The sequence below is a fragment of the Ursus americanus genome, chromosome 13 (genome assembly GCF_024610735.1).
Source record: "Ursus americanus isolate L20-20 chromosome 13, mUrsAme1.1.p, whole genome shotgun sequence".
Classification (NCBI taxonomy): Eukaryota; Metazoa; Chordata; class Mammalia; order Carnivora; family Ursidae; genus Ursus; species Ursus americanus.
The window spans coordinates 2504391-2526905 of record NC_142139.1 but is presented as its reverse complement, the minus strand read 5'-3'; the positions used below and the strand labels follow the sequence as shown (position 1 = coordinate 2526905).

The following is a 22515-nucleotide window of genomic DNA, read 5'->3' as shown; positions in this document are numbered from 1 at the left end:
CCAATTTGGCACACAATAGTTGCTCAACACATAATTGTTGAAGTTATGACTGATTCCAGACTCTATTTCAAGCAGCCCCCTGAAGCTGAATAATAAGGAAACAATTAAAATACAATGTATGTATCTTAAAATAAATGTACCAGGTGCTATGGGAGCACAAAAGATGCTTGTCTAATTCATTGTGGGAGGATGAAGGAGTATCATTGAGTGTATCTTAATGGAGACAGCAGATTACCCAGATTATGACATATAAATCAAAATTAATTGGGTAAATGTAAGGATAATATGAGTCTTTCCCAGGGGTCATCTTAGTCTCTTAATCAAATAAGACTCCTGGTGGCCTGTAATCTCTCTAGACAACCAGGTTATGTAAGTCTCAAAAGTGAAGAATGCTTGAGACAAAACTAGAATGTAATGATCCTTAGAATTATGAAATGTTTAAATCTTAAACTGATGATTTTTCTTTAGTGAGCTAACTTTAAAAGTCAAATGAAACCTCTGAAGAAAAAAAGAAATACCTGATAAAATCATTTTCATCTCTGGGGAAAAAACAGTGCCTCCCTGTAAAGATGTAAATGTTAACACAAATTTCTTCTCCCATTTTATTCAGGGAAGAAAATTATTTCAGAGCTTGGATATTTCTGAAAGACTAAAATTTTTGCTTACATTAGGTAAGTGTCTCACAAATGATTATGTTTCAACTACAAATATAATCTTTAGTGACTGTTAGTAATCATACACATTAAGAATGTGTTCTAAAATAGTGAATACACTGAAATATCCTGAATTTCTTTAATGTTCTAATGATCAATGGTAAGCATTAATAGGACAACTTAAGTCCCTTCTGAAATATTATTGTAGCACTTTCCTTACTCATTACTTAAGGAATTATAATGTGGATAGGTATTTTCTTAGCTTCGCGATCTAGCCAAGTAAGCTAAGTTGTGAAATCAAAATATGAGAATAAATATATTTCTCTGTAGCAGTTTACCTTCAGACAATATATCTTAAGTGTTGAGCTTTCTATTTGATGAATCATGTGTGAATAATGACTGACTGAGAAGAACATTTATTTTTCCTTATAACAAGCTCATTTATTTTACATGTATATTAGATCCTAATATTTAATTCGTTTACGTAAATTTATGTAATCTACTTTAGAGTAGAATAAATAAAGCACATGTGGTAATAAAGGAGAGAAAAACTGATAGAGCACTTTATGTGAAAGAGTGATGGATTGGTATCCACATTACTAGTGTTTACAAATAAGAATATGTATTGAAAAGTATCAATAAATATGAAATAATAATGGATTATAAATATAATTGCATAAAATGTTACCATATTTACAACATTTAATTTCAAAGATTGGTAATAAGGTTTTTAAGAAGTCTTCGAGATTTCTTAATATGGTCTACCAACTAACTTATACTTTATTATGTTTTTAATTTTAATTCCAGTGTAGTTAACATACAGTGTATATTAATTTCAGGTGTACAATATAGTGATTCAATAATGTATAGACTACTCAGTGAGATCACTCAGTGCTCATCATGATAAATGTATTCTTAATCTCCTTCACCTGTTTCACCTACCCGCCATGCATCTCCCCTCTGGTAACCATCAGTTTGTTCTCTATAGTTGAGTCTTGTTTTTTTGGCTCTTTTTTTTCCTTCATTTGTTTTGTTTCTTAAATTCCACCTATGAGTGAAATCATATATGTATTTGTCTTTCTCTTACTTATTTCACTTAGCATTATACTCTCTAGATCACGTTGTTGCAAATGGCAGGAATCTGCTCTTTTTTGTAGCGAAGTAATATTCCATTGTGTATATATATACCACATCTTTGCTATCCATATATCTATCAGTGGACACTTGGGCTGCTTCCATAATTTGGCTATTGTAAATAATGCTGCAATAAACATAGGGCTGCATATATCTTTTTGAATTAGTGTTTTCATATTCCTTGAGTAAATACCCTATACTGGGGTTACTGGATCATATGGTACTTATATTTTTAATTTTTTGAGGTACCTACATGCTATTTTTCACAGAGAGTGCACCAGTTTGCATTCCTACCAACAGTGCACAAGGGTTCCTTTTTCTCCACATCCTTGCCAACACTTGTTGTTTCTTGTGTTTCTTGATTTTAGCCTGACAGGTTTGAGGTGGTTATCTCATTGTGATTTTACTTTGCATTTCCCTGATGATGTGTAATAATGAACATTTTTTCATGTGTCTATTAACCATCTGTATGTCTTCTTTGGAGAACTGTCTGTTCATGTCTTCTGCCCATTTTTAGTTGGATTATTTTTTGTTGTTGTTGAATTGTATAAATTCTTTTTTAATTTTATTTTAAGTTACGGTATAGTTAACATACAGTGTTTCAAGTTTCAAGTTTACAATACAGTGATCAGGAGTTGTTTAAGTTCTTTAAATATTTTGAAAACTAACCCTTTATTAGATAACGTCATTTACAGATGGCTTCACCCATTTAATAGGTTGCCTTTTTTTGGTGTTGATTGTTTCCATCACTGTGCAAAAGCTTTTTATTTTGAAGTAGTCCCAATAGTTTACTTTTGTTTCCCTTGTCTCAGGAGACATATCTAGAAAGATGTTGCTGCAGCCGATGTCAGAGAAATTCATGCCTGTGATCTCTTCTGGGATTTTTATGGTTTCAGGTCTCACAGTTAGGTCATTAACCCATTTTTAGTTTATTTTTGTGTATGGTGTAAGAAAGTGGTCCAGTTTCATTCTTTTGCATGTGGCTGTCCAGTTTTCCCAAGACCATTTGTCGAGGAGATCTTTTCCTATTGCATATTCTTACTTCTTTGTGAAAGATAAATTGGCCATGTAAGCATAAATTTATTTCTGGGTTCTCTATTCTGTTCCATTGATCTATGTGTCTGTTTTTGTGCCAGTACCATACTGTTTTGATTACTACAGCTTTGTTGTATATCTTGAAATCTGGTATCATGATACCTCCAGTTTTGTTCTTCTTTTTCAATATTGTTTTGGCTCTTCAGGGTCTTTTTTGGCTCGATATAAATTAAATTTTAGGATTATTTGTCCTAGTTCTGTGAAGTATGCTGTTGGTATTTTGATATGGATTGTAAAAATGTATACTTTAAATACCCAGAGATGTGTGTACGTTCTCCAAATTATGTAAGTACAAAAGAATAATATGTATATGTACAATACATATAAAGGGAGAGAGAGCAAGAGTGAGAGAACAAGAGAATCTTCATCTTGAACCACTGCTTTATGTCACTATTTAAGTGGCTATCTTCCAGTATCTGTAGTTCAGTTAATATTTACTGTTTAAGGTCTTTATTTTATCATAACATGTAAGGAAAGTTAACAAAGTCACAAGCTTTTTAGTATTCCAGTTTCCAAAACTTCATAACACAATTTTTAAAAAAAATTATCTGAGTTCAGTTCTGATAGATAAGAAAAGTAACATTAATTCATACAATTTTTCTGTTTTCTAGATTGTGTAGATGACACAATAATAGTTCTGGCTGAAGAGCATGGTTGCCTGGACATTATAAAGGTTTGTCATTAATCTGTTATTGAAAATGTATGTATTTTGTATACTTGAGGTCTAATAGCAAGCTATTTTAAAGCTATGTTTATTTCTGTTCGGATATTTGTTTTTTCATAGAGTTACAAACTAATATAAATTAGTATAAAGTCCAAATAGAGACTTTTTAGAAAAATCAAAATGTCCTAGAATAGCAAAAATTTGAGTAAAATATATTTTAAATGGATCATTTTAAATAATTATTTTTTAAATGTTTTATTTAAATTCAATTTAATTAACATATAGTGTATTATTAGTTTCAGAGGTAGAATTTAGTGATTCATCAGTTGCATATAACACCCAGTGCTCATTGTATCACATGCCCTCCTTAACGTCCATCAACCAGTTTCCCCATCCCTCTACCCTCCTCCCCTCCAGCAACCCTCAGTTTATTTCCTATGGTTAAGAGTCTCATGGTTTGTCCCCCTCTCTAATTATGTATTGTTTTATTTTTCCCTCCCTTCCCCTTTGTTCCTCTGTTTCATTTCTTAAATTCCACATATGAGTGAAATCATATGACAATTGTCTTTCTCTGATTGAGTTGTTTCACTCAGCATAATACTCTATAGCTCCACACATGTTGTTGCAAATGACAAGATTTCATTCTTTTTGATGGCAGAGTAATATTGTATTGTATATACATACCACATCTTCTTTATCCATTCATCTGTTGATGGACATCTGGGCTCTTTGGTTATTATGGACATTGCTGCTATAAACATTGGGGTGCAGGTGTCCCTTTGGATCACTACATTTTTAACTCTGGGGTAAATACCCAGTAATGCAATTCCTGGGTCATAGGGTAGCTCTATTTTAAACTTTTTGAGGACCCTCCATACTGTTTTCCAGAGTGGTTGTACCAGCTTGCATTCCCACCAACAGTGTAAGAGGGTTCCCCTTTTTCCACATCCTTGCCAATATCTGTTTTTTCCTAACTTGTTAATTTTAGCCATTCTGACTAGCATGAGTAAAATATATTTTTTTAAATGGATCATTTAAAATAATTATTTTCTTTTTTCATTTACCAGGACCTTCCCGAAAATGTGATAAATCTTTTGCAGAAGTGTCTCACCTTCCACCCTTCCAAGAGGTTGATATTATTATTAAGACTTAGAGATTATACTGACATCTTTAATATATAAGTAGTTGTATTTTTTTCTTATTCCTTATAATACTAATGGATTAAATAAGGATATTTACATACATATAGGAATATATAATTAACATTAATATCATAACTGTTAGCTATGGTGTTAATGTATATTACTAAAAGAAGAAAAAAATAATTAAACCACAGTCAGAAAACTGGTGTAGTCCCCAAGAAGTTACTGGTTCATTTCCTAGTCTCTAATTAGAAAATCAGCTAAACTGTAGATATTCCTAAACACGAATGACATAAGAGAAATGACAACAAAAGCTTATTGGCAATTGTATTTTGGCATAGAACTTGGATAAATGGCAAGGTCAGCTAATAATTGTTGATAATATAAAAGAATTTCTTAGAAGTGTTATTATTTGTTTTCATTTGATGATATCACTGTTAGCCTTACCATTGTCTTTCCTAAACTCCTTAAGTATATGATATTTGAAAATAGTGTATTATAGTTAGTCTTTAGAAAAATATCTTTATCAATACATGTTAGGAAGAGTGGAATGGTATGAAAAACATAATTTTGGGTAAACATGCCACATTAAGAGAGGAGGAAGAAACCCAAAAGGTATTATTAGTTTAGAATTTTAATTAAGATATTCAGTAACACAGGTATGTCATAGTCAAGATAAAAGTAAAAAATGGAGATGTTCATATATAATAATCTTTGATAGATTATAAGTTGCAAAAAGCACAATAAGGGAAAAAATTCAGCGTTTACTTACAGTCACTTCATTTTTATATACAAGTCTACATGTAGACTCTGCTAAGGAGAGTTTTATTATTACTTTCTGTACTGGAGATGCATTTAAGACTTTTAACTGTCCCCTTGAATGTGTGCCATTATTCTAGCAAATTTTTTAAGAGACAATTTCCAATGTTTATTTTTGCGCTTTGGAAAAATCAAACAATTTGCCAATCAATATTTAAGATTATATTTACCTTAACACTTCTCAAACACAAATCCATGTTTAAGTAACTTAAAGAAACATTGGTTTTGTTGTGGTTGATTGCTGGTTATTTAATGGCCAATTCAATTAGTAAATATTTTATTCAATATGCTGTAGCATCATCCATGACACAAGTTTCTAAGTACATTTTGCCATAGTTAATTTGGTTGGACCCACTGACAAAAATGTTAATTGAAAATTTGGCAGATAACCAGGGAAATAATCATGGTTAACTAGACTAAAAAGAAAAATGCACGTGAAACATTGCAAAGTATGATTCTTTTTTCATATTAAACGAACATATTCTTACAAATGTAGGCTCAAATGTTTCTAAACTTAGATATATTAAACCCCACATCATAAAATATATTATTGAATCATATTTTTACAAAAAACCACTGATGTTCTATTGTATTTATTTAACTCAGGGATCAACAAACTCTTTTTGGTAAGGACCAGATAACAAGTATTTTTGACTTCATGGACCATACTGTCTCTGTCACAGCTATTCAACACTGACCTATAGCTTAAAATTAAGCAGCCCAAGACAATGCTTAAATGAATTAGTGTTGCTATGATCCAATAAAACTTTACTCGTGGATACTGAAACTTGAGTTTTATATAATTTTTACATATCACAAAATAATAGTATTTTGATTTTTTCAACTATTTAAAAAATACAAAACCCATTTCTAGCTCATGAGCCATACAAAAACAGACAGTAGGTGGATTTGATCCATGAGCCATAGTTTTCTGACTCCTGATATAAAGTATAGGCCAGCTTTTATCATTGTTTTCTTACATTAATAAACTCTGTAGAAATTTGTTATTTTTCTTTTAATTTTTTCCAAAGCCCCATGATTCATTTCATACCATATTCAGAAACAGGCCTACATCATATACTACAAAAGCCATTTATTATGAAAGTTTTACAAAGTATCTTATCAGATTTCTCAATATGAGAAGATTATTCATATTTCCAGTGGTCTTTTTTCATAGTACTATTTTGAAATTAGGTAAGACACTGGCTAATTTGGCACCACTGTGATGTATGGAAGTTTTATTTTTGAAGAGAGTAATGAGACACACAAATCAGGGAATAAACATTAAAAGGTCAGCATTACACACCAACTTAAGAAAAAAGAAGTTGACTCAGTCGTGAAGCGTCTGCCTTTGGCTTAGGGCGTGATCCCAGGGTCCTGGGATTGAGCCCCACATTAGGCTCCTCCACTGGGAGCCTGCTTCTTCTTCTCCCACTCCCCCTGCTTGTGTTCCCTCTCTTGCTGGCTCTCTCTCTCTCTCTGCCAGATAAATAAATAAATAATCTTAAAAAAAAGAAAAAAGAGAAAAGAAAAAGTTGATTTACCCTGGTAAACATAAATTATAATTAAATTATTTGAAAATTAATTTTCTGCATTTTATGACTTTTTAAATAAGTGATACCACGAATTTCTAATGATAAAGTTTTAAATTTTTCTCAAGGCCAACTGCAGATGAATTAATGCAGGACAAGGTATTTAGTGAAGTGTCACCTTTATATACTCCCTTTACCAAACCTGCCAGTCTGTTTTCATCTTCTTTGAGATGTGCTGATTTGACTCTGCCTGAGGATATCAGTCAACTGTGTAAAGGTAATGATAAATAAGACAGAAAACAATATGTTTTATTTTTAAAGAAAGTACCCTTACCCTACTTTCAGTTTTGCATTTACCAACAATATATATATTACATTAGTGAGGCTTTATGGATACCAGTCTGGGAATTAAGAGATAATTTTGGATTTGCTTAAAATATAACTGACCTAACTTTTTAATCCTTTAAATTAAAATTGTTTTGAAGCAAGAACTTTAAGAATTGAGAAGAGGAAGGGGCACCAAAAAAAAAAAAAAAATGTCTTATACAAACCAAAGTCCTATTTTCATCTCAAATCTTAATGCCAAAATTGTTTTCTGATTCCCAGTGGAATTTCCACTACATCGACATACATATATCATATTCTATATAGTTTATTATAAATGATATCTAAAAATTGTATTATAGGTAGGAGTCCATACCATTATATTCCACATTGTAAGGGAATATCAGCTTTTTTCATTTCATTCATCTATGAAGATTACAACTCTCAGAATGTCTGTTTTAGGGACACCAATAATACTCTTACACTGAAGAGTTACCGTGATGTAAGTCATGGCAGGAAAGATTTACTAAGCATTCATTCAGTCAGATCTTTTTTTTGAGTTCCTGCTATGTTCCACACACTATAACTTCAAATAACATTCATACCAAATGGAGAGGCAGATAATCATTTATATTACTATTATAAATAAAGGTCAATATGAACATACTGCAGTGGAATCATAGCGTGCCTGAGACAATAAGAAAGACTCTTCAGAAGAGGCAACAATTGCCTCAAGACATGAAGGATGGGATAGTTTGTGTTAGTTAACTATCCAAGTGCTTTTTTCTGCCCTTATCCCTTCCCCACAGAGCCTGTTATATCTGGATCTGTATGGAATATATATCCCGGATATCTCTAATATAAAGGGTAAAAATTCCACTTTTCCTCAAGGAAACTGAATGTACATCCAATATGTATACCTTCATTTCACCCTTTGTGCAGTTTATAGTATGAATCTTCTAAAGGGACTCTTACGATGTTCTTCAATTATTATTTTTTGAGAATATCAGCAACTATTGCCTGTTGCCTTTTTATAAAAACATAAAGTATGATAGCTATGATTATTTTCCATTTGCCATTAATAGATATAAACAGTGATTACCTGGCAGAAAGATCTATTGAAGAAGTATATTACCTTTGGTGTTTAGCTGGAGGTGACTTGGAGAAAGAGCTTGTCAACAAGGAAATCATTCGATCCAAACCACCTATCTGCACACTCCCCAAGTAAGAAAACAAAGTTTCTCTTGGAAATGAAAAGATTTTAGTGATAACATTTTTTTTTAATTTGGGGTTTCTTGGGTAGACATTCCAACTAAATGATTATGAAAGCAATTGGAAGTCAATACCTTTTTTTCTTGGCTGAGGCTTCTAATTGAAGAATTCCCATTAATATTTTTTATTATTTTTAATAAATACTATTTTTAATAAGTAATTTGCTTAAGATCTATTTGAAGTAGACCTTTTATTATGGAATCTTATAATAATTGATGTTCAATAAATGAAAAATGTATAAGTCAGAAAGAATAGTAATATTCAAGAGAGTTAATAAACCAGACTAGTGTGCCTATTATAAGTAATTTTTTATTTCCAATTACAATTGTAAATGTAAATGTACTGTATGGCCTCATTGTCCTAGAGATCATCATGGTGCTAAATTACTGTTGTGAAAACTCTGCAGAACTGCATAAGATCTTGGACATCATCATATAAATTAGACTGAAAGTTAAATAACAGTACAACTCTAAGGACCAGAATTATTACTGTTCCATTGCTCTTTGTGTTTATTCATAAGTGAACCTCAATCTCTTGAGTTTCCGCCAATGCTTTAAATTTTTAATTTTAGATCTTAGGACTAGATTTGATCATTGTAGTTAACAGTAAAAATCACCTGCTGATCATTTTTTTCTTCACATGTTAAATTTTTAGGTCAATTATTTGAATAGACCACTTGGTCTCTACTTTTTCTCCCCTTTAAACTGATTTTTAAGTCAGTTATATTTCTCACACATTGAATTAAGCAGAACACCAGGAAAAAAGATGATGGAAATACCAAGGTATATGTAAATTCTCAAAATTAATTTTCTGAAATCCTAAGGAAATTTTATGCATTTATTATTCACTATTCCTTCTCCTGAGAAGTTACTATCGTGATTTTTCTTTCTTCTTTTATCCTTTCTCACTCCTATAAACTTCCTCAGGAGCACATACACATATTATCAAGAGAGTAATTTTAGCATTGGATCTGCATGAACAAAGAAGATAAATCACACTCCTGTATTCCTAAAGTGCTTTATATTTATATACTGTATTCATACAAACTCAGTTTATATTTAAAAATGAGAATTGTTCAGTGATATTTCAACCAGAAGTTACATATTTTTAATTAATCCATTTAGTCTAAAATTTCTTTCTTTGACGAGGGAACGATGATTTAGAAGAAATTTTATTTTCTAGAAGAAGCAGTAAATCAGATTTTGTGTGCTCATTAAAATAATTATTTTTTAAAATCTCTTTTCAGTTTTCTTTTTGAAGATGGTGAAAGCTTTGGACAAGGTCGAGATAGAAGCTCACTATTAGATGACACCACTGTGACATTGTCATTATGCCAGCTAAGAAATGTAAGAATGGTATTTTGACAAATCTACCACAGATTTTTTTTTAAATAAAACCTTACAGATATACATGAAGCCTTGAATTCCTCCCTAATCTTATAAAATAAGTCAGAGTTTCTTCAAGGTATGTGCCAGGAGTGATATTATTGGGAAATAGGATCTGTACATCTTCAGCTTTAGTATATATTGTTCAATCATTCCCAAAGTAGTTGTATCTTTTTACCATCATTGGATAAGGTTTCTCACTTTCTATATACTTGGTAACACATAATATCAAATTTTTGCAAAATTATTGTTCTAGAGGCTCCTGAGTGGCTCAGTTGGTTAAGCGTCTGCCTTCAGCTCAGGTCATGATCTCAGGGTCCTGGGATCGAGCCCCGTGTGGGGGCTCCCTGCTCAGTAGGGAGTCTGCTTCTCCTTCTTCTGCCCCTACCCCTGCTCCTTCTCACTCTCTTTTTCTCTCTCTCAAATAAATAAATAAAATCTTCAAAAAAATAATTGCTCTAAAAGGTGTAGAATTGTATTTTGCTATAATAGTAATTTTTAATTCCCTGATTATAATACATTTATGAATCTCTTCATATTTCTTCATAATCTGTTTATGTCTTCTATACATTACTAGTTCATATCTTTTGTCATTTCCACTGGGAGATTTCTTACTGATTTGAGGACTTCAAAAAATATATTCCAAATATAGAGTCTTTTTGGCTATATGTAGTGCATATATCTTCTAATCCGTGGCTTTTCCTTTAAATTTTGATGGTTTCTTTTAAAGAATGTGATATTACTAGGTGTAGGTTTTTCTTTTGGTATTTATCCTGCTTGATGTTCGTAGTCTCCTGGATCTGTGTTATTTGATGTCTTTAAATTTTGAAAATTTCTGTCATTATTACTTCAAATATTTCTTCTGTTTCTTCCTTTCTCCTTTTTCTGACGTTTCTATAACACATAGGTTACATCTTTTGATTCTGTATTGGAATTCTTATTTTTAACATATTAAAAATATATATATTAATATATTATGCACCTGTTCTTGCATGCTGTCCACTTTCTTTCCTTAGAGCCCTTAGTGTATTAATCATAGTCATTTTAAATTACTGGCCTGATAATTTCAAACTCTCTGACATTTTTGAGGCTAGTTCTAAAGCTTGCTTTGTTTCTCCAGGGTGACTTTTTCACATTTTAGCATGCCTTGCCATTTTTTTTTTAAACCCTAACATGATTTACCAGTAAAAAGAACTATGGTAAATAGGCCTTTAGCTCAAGATATCATGTTTATCTAGCTGTTTACTGTTTGTGTAGCTTTTTTGTCAGAGGCTAAAATTTCCTCAGCTATCCTTGTTCTTATTCCCCCTGGTGTCTTTGGGTTTCCCTAGAGACTTTTTTTTCCCCTAGAAACTTCTTAAAATAGGGCTGAGGCCCGCAGCTCTTTCAGCTGAAATCCCTTTTTATATAGGAGCTTTATTGACATGGAGGTAAGGTAGGGAAGGGAAGGAGTTCTATAATCCTATGGTTAGGTCTCAGCCCTTTAGTGAACCTATGTCTCTGGGCTGTGACCTTTATATAAAGCTCCTCAGCTTCCCTCCTTACCTTATTAGGAGAGACAGAACAGCTAAAGGAAATCAGTATTGGGTATTCTTCCCCACATCAATGACTCGAGGTGGCTAAAGTTGGATATCCACCCCCCCCCCAAAAAAAACACGCTGTTCTTTCTTTACTTGAATATAGCAGGATCTCCTCCAGTCTGGCTGCCTGTTAATCAGATCCCTAAGTCTTTGCCCCATTGTGCTTAAAACCCTAGGCCACAATTATCAATATACTTTATTTCTAGCTTATATCCTTTCTCTCTAAGCCTGGCTTTGGGTCTCATATCACTGCATTTTCCTTATATTCTTAGGCTTTTCTTGTCATTTAATATTTTACATATTATGTAGTAGGAGGGAATTAGAATCTCTTAACCTGCTATAATGCAAAGAATAGAAAATTTAAATATATAATTATTACTACATGATACACTAAACTTACCATCTCTTTGAAAGGAATGAATGTGTATAGTGGATGAAATAAGTAGCAGTACAAAGCAACAAACATAAACTACACCTAAATATATGGTTTTGACTGATTGATTTTACTCTTAATTTGCTTCTTTAACTTAAATATAATCCAAAGAATATGAACATAAGTTAAGTGAATACAAGGCTTCAATTTTACTTTCTAAATGACCTTACATTTCCACTTTTGAAAATTAAAATACTTTTTTCTATAATTATTAAGAAAAAAATGTTAATGTTGCTGATTTTTAAAATAACATGGAAACCAAATAATTTTTTCCTTCTACTTCTCTGTATTTTTGCCCTTTTTGTACTTTTAATATGCTAAATTTTTAATACAAAAAAAAGCAGAAAAGTTACTTATAATATCTATGACTTTTGGGACAGTAAAACCCAAATTTTAAAACAATGTGCATATTAATAATGAGGTAAAATTTGAGAAAATCTTATTTTTCTACTTAGAATTTTAATCCATAAAAGAAACACTTAAAAGTTTAGAGTCAAAGTGGGATAAATCTAGAGCACATCAAATTTTAGAGAAAAGCCAGGCATAAAATCAGTGTTTACCAGATTCTCAGTTGTGGGTAAAAGATTTTTCTTTGGCTTTTAAAAATTCTGAGGCTAGGTGCGCCTGGGTGACTTAGTCGTTAAGCGTCTGCCTTCGGCTCAGGGCGTGATCCCGGCGTTATGGGATCGAGCCCCACATCAGGCTCCTCCGCTATGAGCCTGCTTCTTCCTCTCCCACTCCCCTGCTTGTGTTCCCTCTTTCACTGGCTGTCTCTGTCTCTGTCGAATAAATAAATAAAATCTTTTTAAAAAATAAATAAATAAATAAAAAATAAAAATTCTGAGGCTAACTCACACGGGTGAGTACACAATAACTCTAATCAACAGAAGATCAATGCTGGCTACACACAGAGCTTGAATTTCTGTGTCAGCCCTCACAGGAGCAGATACTGTGCCTTCAAGTTGGAAGTTGAACTGAAGAGCAGAGCAGCAGGCAAGATGGCATTAACTTTAATCACCCTACTTAGGACGTGTCTAAGATTTTACTCTACTATTGCCTACCTTCTTATGTTTTTGAAGAATATCTATAATCCTGGCAATGTTATTATTTGGAGTAACATTTATTATAATAAGTTTGTGAAAAAAATAATGAAGAAAACTGAATTTTGCCAGCTGATTTACCAGCTATTTGAGTCATGCATGTTCAAAGTATTTGAGGAATTATTTTGAAACCTTTTAGTTTGTCTTAGTTTGTATTTTTGTCTTAGTTTGTATTAATGTCTTAGTTTTGTATTAGCACCTTACTTTTGTCTTAGTTTGTATTAATGTCAAGGCAAAAATAAATTGGACTGAAGTTTTAAATTAAGGGATATGTATTAAAAAGTACTTTTTAAATATAATCCTCACATAATTTAAAAATGTTTTATCCATTTATTCAATTTTATACTAATTTTAGAAATGATGCATTGTGTTTGGTAAACTATCATAATAGGTGCCTAACATTTATGAGAAATGCCTGGAGATAAAAAATCAAAAAAACAGAATATTCTTTACAGCTAAGCTTAATCACTGGATGCATGGTGTATTTGCATGTTGGCAATAAATGAATTTTAAATTCTATTTTGTAGTTTTCTTAGTATCTTTATAAATATATAATTTTATATCATTTTTCCTTTTAAATAAAGATTAGTGTTTCTGTCTCAGATCTTAAATATCATAAATACTTTCTCTTTAAATTCAGAGATTAAAAGATGTTGGTGGAGAAGCATTTTACCCACTACTTGAAGATGAGTGAGTATATATATATATATATATATTCTTTTTACCATTATTTTTCTTTTCTGTTTCTATTGGATACATAAGAAGCTTGCATATTTTTTTTGAAAATTGTTTCCTAAATAGAATACAAAAGTGTGGGTTTTTTAAAAATTTTATACATTTTGTCAGTTTTTCTGCTTTTGTTTTTCTTTTATAGCCAGTCTAATTTACCTCATTCGAACAGCAATAATGAGTTGTCTGCAGCTGCCACTCTCCCTTTAATCATCCGAGAGAGGGACACAGAGTACCAACTAAACAGAATCATTCTCTTTGACAGGCTGCTAAAGGTAGGATGCTAAAGTGTAAGGTGTAAAGAGTCCATATATGATCTTTGTGGGTTTTTTTATTTCATTGGTAATTCTTAGGGAATCTTGATGTCATGAGAACATTAATTCTTATGACCTATTTTATCTGATTAATAATAAAAATGATACATGTTAATAGTAAATAAAATTAAAAAGTAAAAACAAGATGAAGGAATCTATGCAAAATCACATTAGACAAAAGGTATTTAATATCCTTGTCATTTAAAAAACACTTAAAAATTAATAGGGAAAAGGACTATCCCTGAAACAGAGAAATGGGTAAAAAACATAATAGAAATACAACTAGTCAGTAAATCTATTCAAAATATGTATCCTTACTAGGACTGAAAGAAATAGACTTTTTTTCCATATTGAATTAAAAAGTGAGTAAATGTATATTGAGATTGAAACTCTCATTCTCCTGGAGTAAGTGTAGATTGGTTAAAACATTCTATAAAGCTATTTTAAATTTTGTATTGAGCCTGTAACAACATCTGTACCTTGTGTCCTTTTAATTCTCTTCTAGAAATCCCTTCTAAAGTATAAATTTAGAAAAGACAAATTTACATGCAAGCTTACAGAAGTAACCATAACAGTAACTTACATTTATTGAATACTTTCTATATCACTAGATACTTTACAAAGTTTTATATGTTATTTAACCCATATGAGGTTTGTAATATTATTCTCCATAGGATTCATTCATAATTCTTCCAGACCACAAAATAGAGAGGAATGATAAAAACAGTAGATTCAGCTCTTCTCTTTGATTCTATTATATAAGATTAATAGAGGCTAGGGAACTATTCCATTACTAACTTAATATGTATTAGTGACATCAGGTAAAATAATTTCAGGTACTTGGAAATTTATGGCAGGTCACCTGCAACTTTATCACTGGTATATTCATAATTGTTTAGATTAAAAGAATACACTTGGTAACTTGAGGTATTTTTCATATCTTTTTTTACCTATAGGCTTATCCATATAAAAAAAATCAAATCTGGAAAGAAGCAAGAGTTGACATTCCTCCTCTTATGAGAGGTTTAACCTGGGCTGCCCTTCTGGGAGTTGAGGTAAGAATGAAAAGAGGTTAAGAACGTTCAGTAGTGTTAAGAAAGAAGGAAGAAGGAAAGTACTTTCTGAATATATATTTTCAAAGTTGTTAGAAAATTATATAGTAAAATTTGAGTATTAAGATTATGTGACAATTTTTAGTGAAAGAAATAGAGGAAAAGAATGGACAAATAGAAGAGAAAAATATAATTGAAGTCTTGTTAGATTTATGCTATTTAATATTTCATTTAATGGGACTCAGAAATTATCTTGATTATTCATTTTAAAATAAGAATATTTTAATATATATCAGTTATAAGTATATAGCCCTGCTTATAAAGTATGTTCATTTAGAAATAGGACTGCTTATTTATAAGGAGAAGTATTCCACTCTAATTTGAACCTTGTCAAAAATCATTAATATAATTTAGTGCCTTTTGGCACATCTGTCTTACCAGAGCCATGCTGCCAGGAGAAATCTCTGCTTTGTCTTCTATAATACCTTATCTGTGGCAGTGAGAAGAGGCGAGGTGTCACATTATTAGAGTGACTTGCAGTACTAACAGAGACTTTGGTGACAGCAATCATGATAATGGACCAAATCATTGCCATTTTTTTTTCATTTTCTGTCAATTTCTTTGTCATCCTGCCTTCCTGTATTCTCATAGATATCTTATAGATATCCATCACCAATTTTTTTGTGTATGAATTCTCCCAAGTATTTTTATTCCTTTTAACTCTCTATTGAAAGAATTCTTTTCCTTTGTTACTGATTTCTTTGGTGAAAGTCTATAACTATCTTTGAGTTTGGTTGGTTGCTTAATAAGAATGCCTATTATTCCTACCATATGGTAATAAAGAATTATAGGACCATATAATGCTAAAAATTCAAGAGGACTTCCAAGGTCAGGTTGTCCAAATGTCTCATAGAGTAGAAGTACCAGAGATGTTGATAATAGCATGTAATATCAGAGATTGAACTCCAAATTCCTAGCTCTTTCTCTACCATTACCGTAAACCAGAGAATTAAGAATTGTTCTATGCTTGATCCTATAGAACATGATCAAAATTTGAAGTAGTTTATTCAGTTATTCCTTCTGTAGTGGTATAAATGAAAAATGTAAATGATTTCTTTAATCCCTTAATGATTCCATTAGGGATTTTGCATGGAATTTCATTCTTTAATTTATCCCAAACCTCTTCCTCCTGGTGCTGAACTCCTTTAAACAATTTTATTTTATTTTTGCTTTCATTTCCAACTTTAACAGGAAAATTTCTCAAGGGATGACCCCCCATTTTTTTTTTTAATTTCTTCATGAAACTTACTATGTGTAAGATAACAATGAATTGAGCACAACAAGGCTGTGTTGTGTTGTGTTGTGTTGTGTTGTGTTGTGTTGTGTTGTGTTGTGTTGTGGGGGCTGGGAGATTAGCTAAGCATACTCATTAGCTAAGTGACTCTATTCACATATTTGTCTTCCTGTGCATGTAATCAAATGACTGCCTTAGCAAAATGGCAAATTGTCACAGACTTTCATCACAAATTGTCAAAGATGTGAAGAATTTTTCTAAGAGCATGCTTTGGGTTTGAATGTCCCTATCTATAGTTGGGTGTGTTTTCAAGATAGATGTTTCTAAGAACTGTATTTTGTCTAAGTCAATAATTTATTAAGGATATGATAAATTAATATATCTTCTCTTATTTTTTGCAGGGGGCTATTCATGACAAGTATGATGCAATTGATAAAGATACTCCAATTCCTACAGACAGACAAGTATGATTTAGATTTTCTTAAACAGCCTAAGATAATTCTGCCAAATCTTTAAATTTTAGAAAGGCAGGAGGAATTTTCTTGATTATGAAACATGTATATGATATTAGAGTAAGCATAACTCTTATTTTACTCACAAGTTAGTTAGTTAGTTAGAATTGTTCCTTAAAGGAGTTTAGATCAAGTAACTTTTCCTAATAATTGTACTTTTTTATTTGAAGAGTTTTCCCTTTATTTAGACCAGGTTGTAAAGGAAGGTTTTTTGAAAACTATATTAATATATACCTTTTCAATAGAAATGGACTGCTTTTTTGTTTAAGTATACATACAACTTTTTTAGTGTTTCCAGATGACTAATATAAAATTTAAACACTTCAGACACAAGGATTATGTAGATGGTCTGTTCTGAAATTCAAGATACACTCTTTCCTTTTCCTTATCTTGAGGTTTATTAGAGGTCACTCTATTCCAGTTCCACTTTAATGTTTTGCTGTTTTACAGATAGAAGTGGATATTCCTCGGTGTCATCAGTATGATGAACTGTTATCATCACCAGAAGGTCATGCAAAATTTAGGCGTGTATTAAAAGCCTGGGTCGTGTCTCATCCTGATCTTGTGTATTGGCAAGGTAATATTTTTCCGCCAATTATTAAGATTCTTTTTGAAGTATTAGGAGCATGTTGCTTGACGAACGATTTAAAAAATTAAAATGAAATATCAAAATATCCTTGGCTTTGAGGAAAGCTGTTATTGGTTATCCATTTTTTGAGAGAACATTTTTTAAATTTTGTCTAAATGCCTAGTAGATGTCATTTAAATGCATGATATTTAATGAAACAATTTACCATAATGTTGATTAGGAAAGTAGGAAGAATGTTTTGGCTGTTGTGATCTTTGGGGATACTTTTTTTAATGCTTATGCAAATAATAAAATAATATTGTACCATAAATAATTTGGGGCTAGTTGATATTCTTGTCATTTAATGATTTACAACTTGGTTATCATGGTTATTAGGAATTGGAGAATGGGATACCACCCTAAACTGCATATTTTTATTTATTATCTCTCTTTTATTAAATAACTTTAGTGTTCCATATCCTTGATTTTTAGCCCTTCTCATTATTATTTTTGTAGTCACTGATAAATTCGTGAATGAGATGCCCATTCTTCCCAGTTCTATTTTTTAATTTGTTGTAATGACAGGAGTTTTTATGTTTTAAATCTCAATTTCTGGCCAAACTTAAAACGAAGCTATTATTTTTCATAGCCTTGTCCCTTTTAGAGTTCCATATCTTCCTAACAATTATAGATAGATTTATGTACCTTCCTTCAACATGACAACATATGAATAGGATTATTATCAGTAAAAGAAATATGTAACATATTTGTATTTTACTTTACAATTTTTGAAAGATTGCTTTTCATCATCCCAGAGAAACTTGTAAGACAAATTTCCATCTCCAGGATAAGGAAACATGCTTGGAGATGTTAAAATGATTGCCAAGATCACACAGGGTCAGAGATGAGACTATAGTCCAAGCCTTCTATCAATTTTACATTTTTTGATTACTCTTTTTCTCTCTTTAACTCATAATAATATTGATAATAATAACAAACCTGATTTGTATTGGGCATTTACTATGTGCCAGTCATTATCAATTACTCCTCACACTACCCCCGTGATGTAATATATTTCTGGATGAGTAATACTTGTAATACTTAATCTATATAGAAGTAATGCAGGGAACTGAATGTATATACACTTATACTGATTTATATTTACTGAATTCTTTCCCCACAACCTCTTCCCATCAGGTCTGGATTCACTTTGTGCTCCATTCCTATATTTAAATTTCAATAATGAAGGTAAGCCTATTTATCATTTAAATAATCATTGTACATATTTTTCTAAAATATTATTTTCAAACAAGGAAGGTTTTAGTTTTTGTTTTAAGGTTCTTGATCTCTTCCTAGTAGATACTGTAAATTTCTGTGAAATAATCTGTTAGACTCATTTTAGAGGATGTAAGAGATTAATTTATTACTAGAGTTTCAGTTGTAATGAGGCAGTGTTTAGAAATTTAGGGAGAATCTGAATATGAGTTCATCTTCTTTGGTGATCATTTAATGAAACTTTGAAAAAAATTTTGACTTCTTTAGAGACTAGCTTTAGTCTATTTGTACTTTCTAAACAGTGGTCTTGTATCTCCAAAGCTGATCATTTTAATCATTCCTTAATGAAGACTTTTCTTATTCTCCCTATTGAACCCAAACAGCACCTTGTATTTCTGGAAATTTATCTTGTGTATGTTTTATATTTTAGTTATTTGTATACTAACATAGTAAACCTTTCTTTGGTTAGTAGCTTTTTTTAATGACAGGTTTTTTATTTTCTGTCCCCCTCTTATAATGCCTCTTTTATAGTAGGTTTTTAAAAAAAATTGTTAAATTTAATTGACTCTAATCACTAATGATATCACATCTAGAGACTGCTGCCCTATTTAGCATGAATCTCTAGAAGTCTCAATCTTGGATCTCCATCTTTCTCAAATTCTACTTCATGTCAGAATTCACAAAGATTTCAGGAATTGTGTAGAGATAGCATAATCCCAGAGAGCTAAAATTTCACTATTTGAGTGATTTTTAAAATGCACTGTTGTCTGACATCAATACTCATTGATCTAGACTAGAGATTTTGCTATGTTTAGTTAAGCATAGTCTATTATTACACACACTGATCCAAGAATAATAAGAGATCTGTGTTTGAAAGAATAATTTATGACCAGAGCTCCTAAATCCAAAGTTCTCAGACTCTTTTGTTTGTATCAACAAAAACTAAGGATCTTGAGGTCTGTGTGGCTCATTAATAATGACCAAATTTAGATTTTTTAAAGTATAAAGTTCTGCTAATAAAAGTTTTTATTGTTGTGGGATAATGACTGCCACACTTATTCGAAACTGAAAAATTACTAGGATGGTTGTCTTTTGTGGTCCAAAATATTTTCTGTTTTAAAGGATAAGAGGGTTCTTTCCCGCTTAATTCTGTGTTTCTATCAATTGTTAACATGACTCTTGTTTAATAGTAGATTCAAGGATTGTGTGCTGAGGGACTTCTGACCATTTACCCCATTAACTAATTTGCTGTTTATCTTTGCTTATTCTTTCTTAGCCTTGGCTTATGCATGTATGTCTGCTTTTATCCCCAAATACCTGTATAACTTCTTTTTGAAAGACAACTCACATGTAATACAAGGTAAGCAAATGTCTTTATTTGTCTTTTTACAGAGAAAGTGCTTATGTCAAAAGTAACCAATACTAAATTAAATTTATGATTGGGACCCAATAAAATATGATAATAACCCATCACTAAAATCCATAAAGACACCATTAGGTTTAGTGTTTCTTCCAAGTCCATAAAGAATTATGGTATTTTTCTAATGACTACTATAACCAAAGACAAGTATGTTTTATAGGAAGGAGGTTCCTTTTTGCTTTTATGTTAATTTAGTAAAGCCATCCAACTTCAAGAGTCATGTAATGTTAACTTCTGAGAATTTATGAAGTTAGATACTGTAAGAGTGTATCTTGTATCTTATTGAGATGTGATCCATACTTATTCATAGTTTCCCTATTACCTTTATCAGTGATGTGTATTATAGACTTAGCAGTATACTCTTTAAGATTCCAGCAAAATCCAAAATGAGTGGATTTAATAGCATCTTGAATGATACCAAGAGATTTCAGATACTATACGATGCAAATAATTTGTCAAATAGTGACCAAAACAAACTGAAAAGATGGAAGGTAGAAAATATTCAGATAAGTATTTGCACATCACAAAAAGTGATTCCTTCAGTTAAGTAAAGTCAGAAATAATGCTGTTATTTTAAAGGTAACATGAACCCATAATATTAACTGAATTTTCATATATAAAGCCTGGAAATAATCTTTTCCCAAATTTATCAGGCCTCTATTAAAGCATAGTGCCTAGCCAGATTCTTAAGAAAGATGAAGATATTTGGAGAATCCTCAAAAAAAAGCAATTAAAACAGAACTTATAAAATGAATTGGCTAGCTCTCAGAGGGCCATGTTACGTAGCTTCTATTACATTCATTTTTCTTTTGATTCTGTATTGATTCCTGTTTCAAAATACAGAAATGATTTACTGCTAGAATTTAGTTTCATTTTTCTAGTAATTGTTTTATAATACAGATGATTGTGTATATTTTATATTGATAATGAATTTCCAACTTGAAAAAAATGAGGTTTTTATACTTTTTAGCTGCAAACTTTTTAAATACACTTTAAAAAGGCTTATACTAATAAACAAGACAAGATCTTGTTTCATATAAGTACAAGAGAAACCATAATGTCCACAACATGAATTTGGAAGGACTTAGAAAGGCCAAAACCACTCTTAGTTTGTTAGATTAATCAGTAATATATTTTAACATTTAATATTGTAATTAAAAGGCTACACAATTATTTAAATTTTGTTTTTGTGTTAATAATTTTCTCATATTGGAATTAAAAGACTATAAAATTACTTAAAGCTTATTTTTGTCAATATTAATAATTTTGTCACTTATAATTTCTATAGATTTTTGTTTGAAATCTTGAATTGGTAACTAATTTTAAAACTTTTCAAAGCTACAATGAATGTTCTTTAATATTATGATGAAAAATGTAGCATGTATATTTTCCCAAGAAACAATAAACAAGGGGTCTATTTGTTCATTTTTGTATTGACCATATGTTATATAAGAAAAAAAAAGCAGTTTCAAAAAAAAGAAAAAGAAAAAAAAAGCAGTTTCAGCTAATGTAGTCTTTCAGCACTGACTCTATGCCAGAAGTTCCTAAGGTAAATAACACTCAGTCCTTTTCCAAGGGATTTCATAGCCAATATAGGAAATAAATATGAAAATAACTACTTATAAGTCAATGAAATAAGTATACATACTACTATATTAGCACAGAGGATGAAGTTGGGGAAGTTATTTTGTGGGGGTTTTTTTCAAATTTTCTTTTTGGTAGTAAAGGGAAGAGCTAGCATGTCTAGAAAGGTTTCATGAAAGAGGGGTTATTTATTGATGAATTTGCTTGGCAGAAGGGGAGAAAGATATCCTTAAGACAGAACAAGAAAGAGAACTACAGTAAAAAAAAAGTCCAAAATAGGTTGATAAAATAACCAGTAGTCAAATCTGATGCGTGAAATCCAAAAAAATAGCTAAATTAGGAGGTGAAACAGTATGCTGATTATTGGTTACTAAAGTTTATGGAAGAACAATGGTTTATTTTTTTTTTCAAAATGTTTATTTTAGGCTTGGAATGAGAAATATTCAGCTCTCATTTTATTGTTTTTCTTCTTTGTTTGTCCTCCCCTCCCCTTTTGTTATATGGTATTTTAAGCTTTAAACTTCAAAGTGGCATTGATTTTTTGATTAGCATCAATAACACACACACCCTTTCTCCCCCCACAAGATCTGGAGTAGTCGTATATCACATGAAACCAATCAGCTCAACAGCTAAT

The 22515-nt window shown here is 31.1% G+C and overlaps 1 protein-coding gene across 3 annotated transcripts in view; it reads left to right on the top strand.

The window, feature by feature from the left end:
- TBCK (TBC1 domain containing kinase) overlaps positions 1-22515 on the top strand; it is a 199202-nt gene that overhangs the window by 61994 nt on the left and 114693 nt on the right. For all 3 annotated transcript variants that reach the window (XM_045799213.2, XM_087866381.1, XM_045799216.2), the window contains 13 exons: positions 611-671; positions 3494-3555; positions 4614-4675; positions 7168-7316; positions 8449-8587; positions 9882-9981; positions 13774-13823; positions 14008-14137; positions 15133-15231; positions 16924-16986; positions 17485-17611; positions 18800-18850; positions 20154-20237. In XM_045799213.2, the coding sequence (XP_045655169.1) occupies positions 611-671; positions 3494-3555; positions 4614-4675; positions 7168-7316; positions 8449-8587; positions 9882-9981; positions 13774-13823; positions 14008-14137; positions 15133-15231; positions 16924-16986; positions 17485-17611; positions 18800-18850; positions 20154-20237 (1177 nt within the window). The remainder of the gene's footprint in view (positions 1-610; positions 672-3493; positions 3556-4613; positions 4676-7167; positions 7317-8448; positions 8588-9881; positions 9982-13773; positions 13824-14007; positions 14138-15132; positions 15232-16923; positions 16987-17484; positions 17612-18799; positions 18851-20153; positions 20238-22515) is intronic.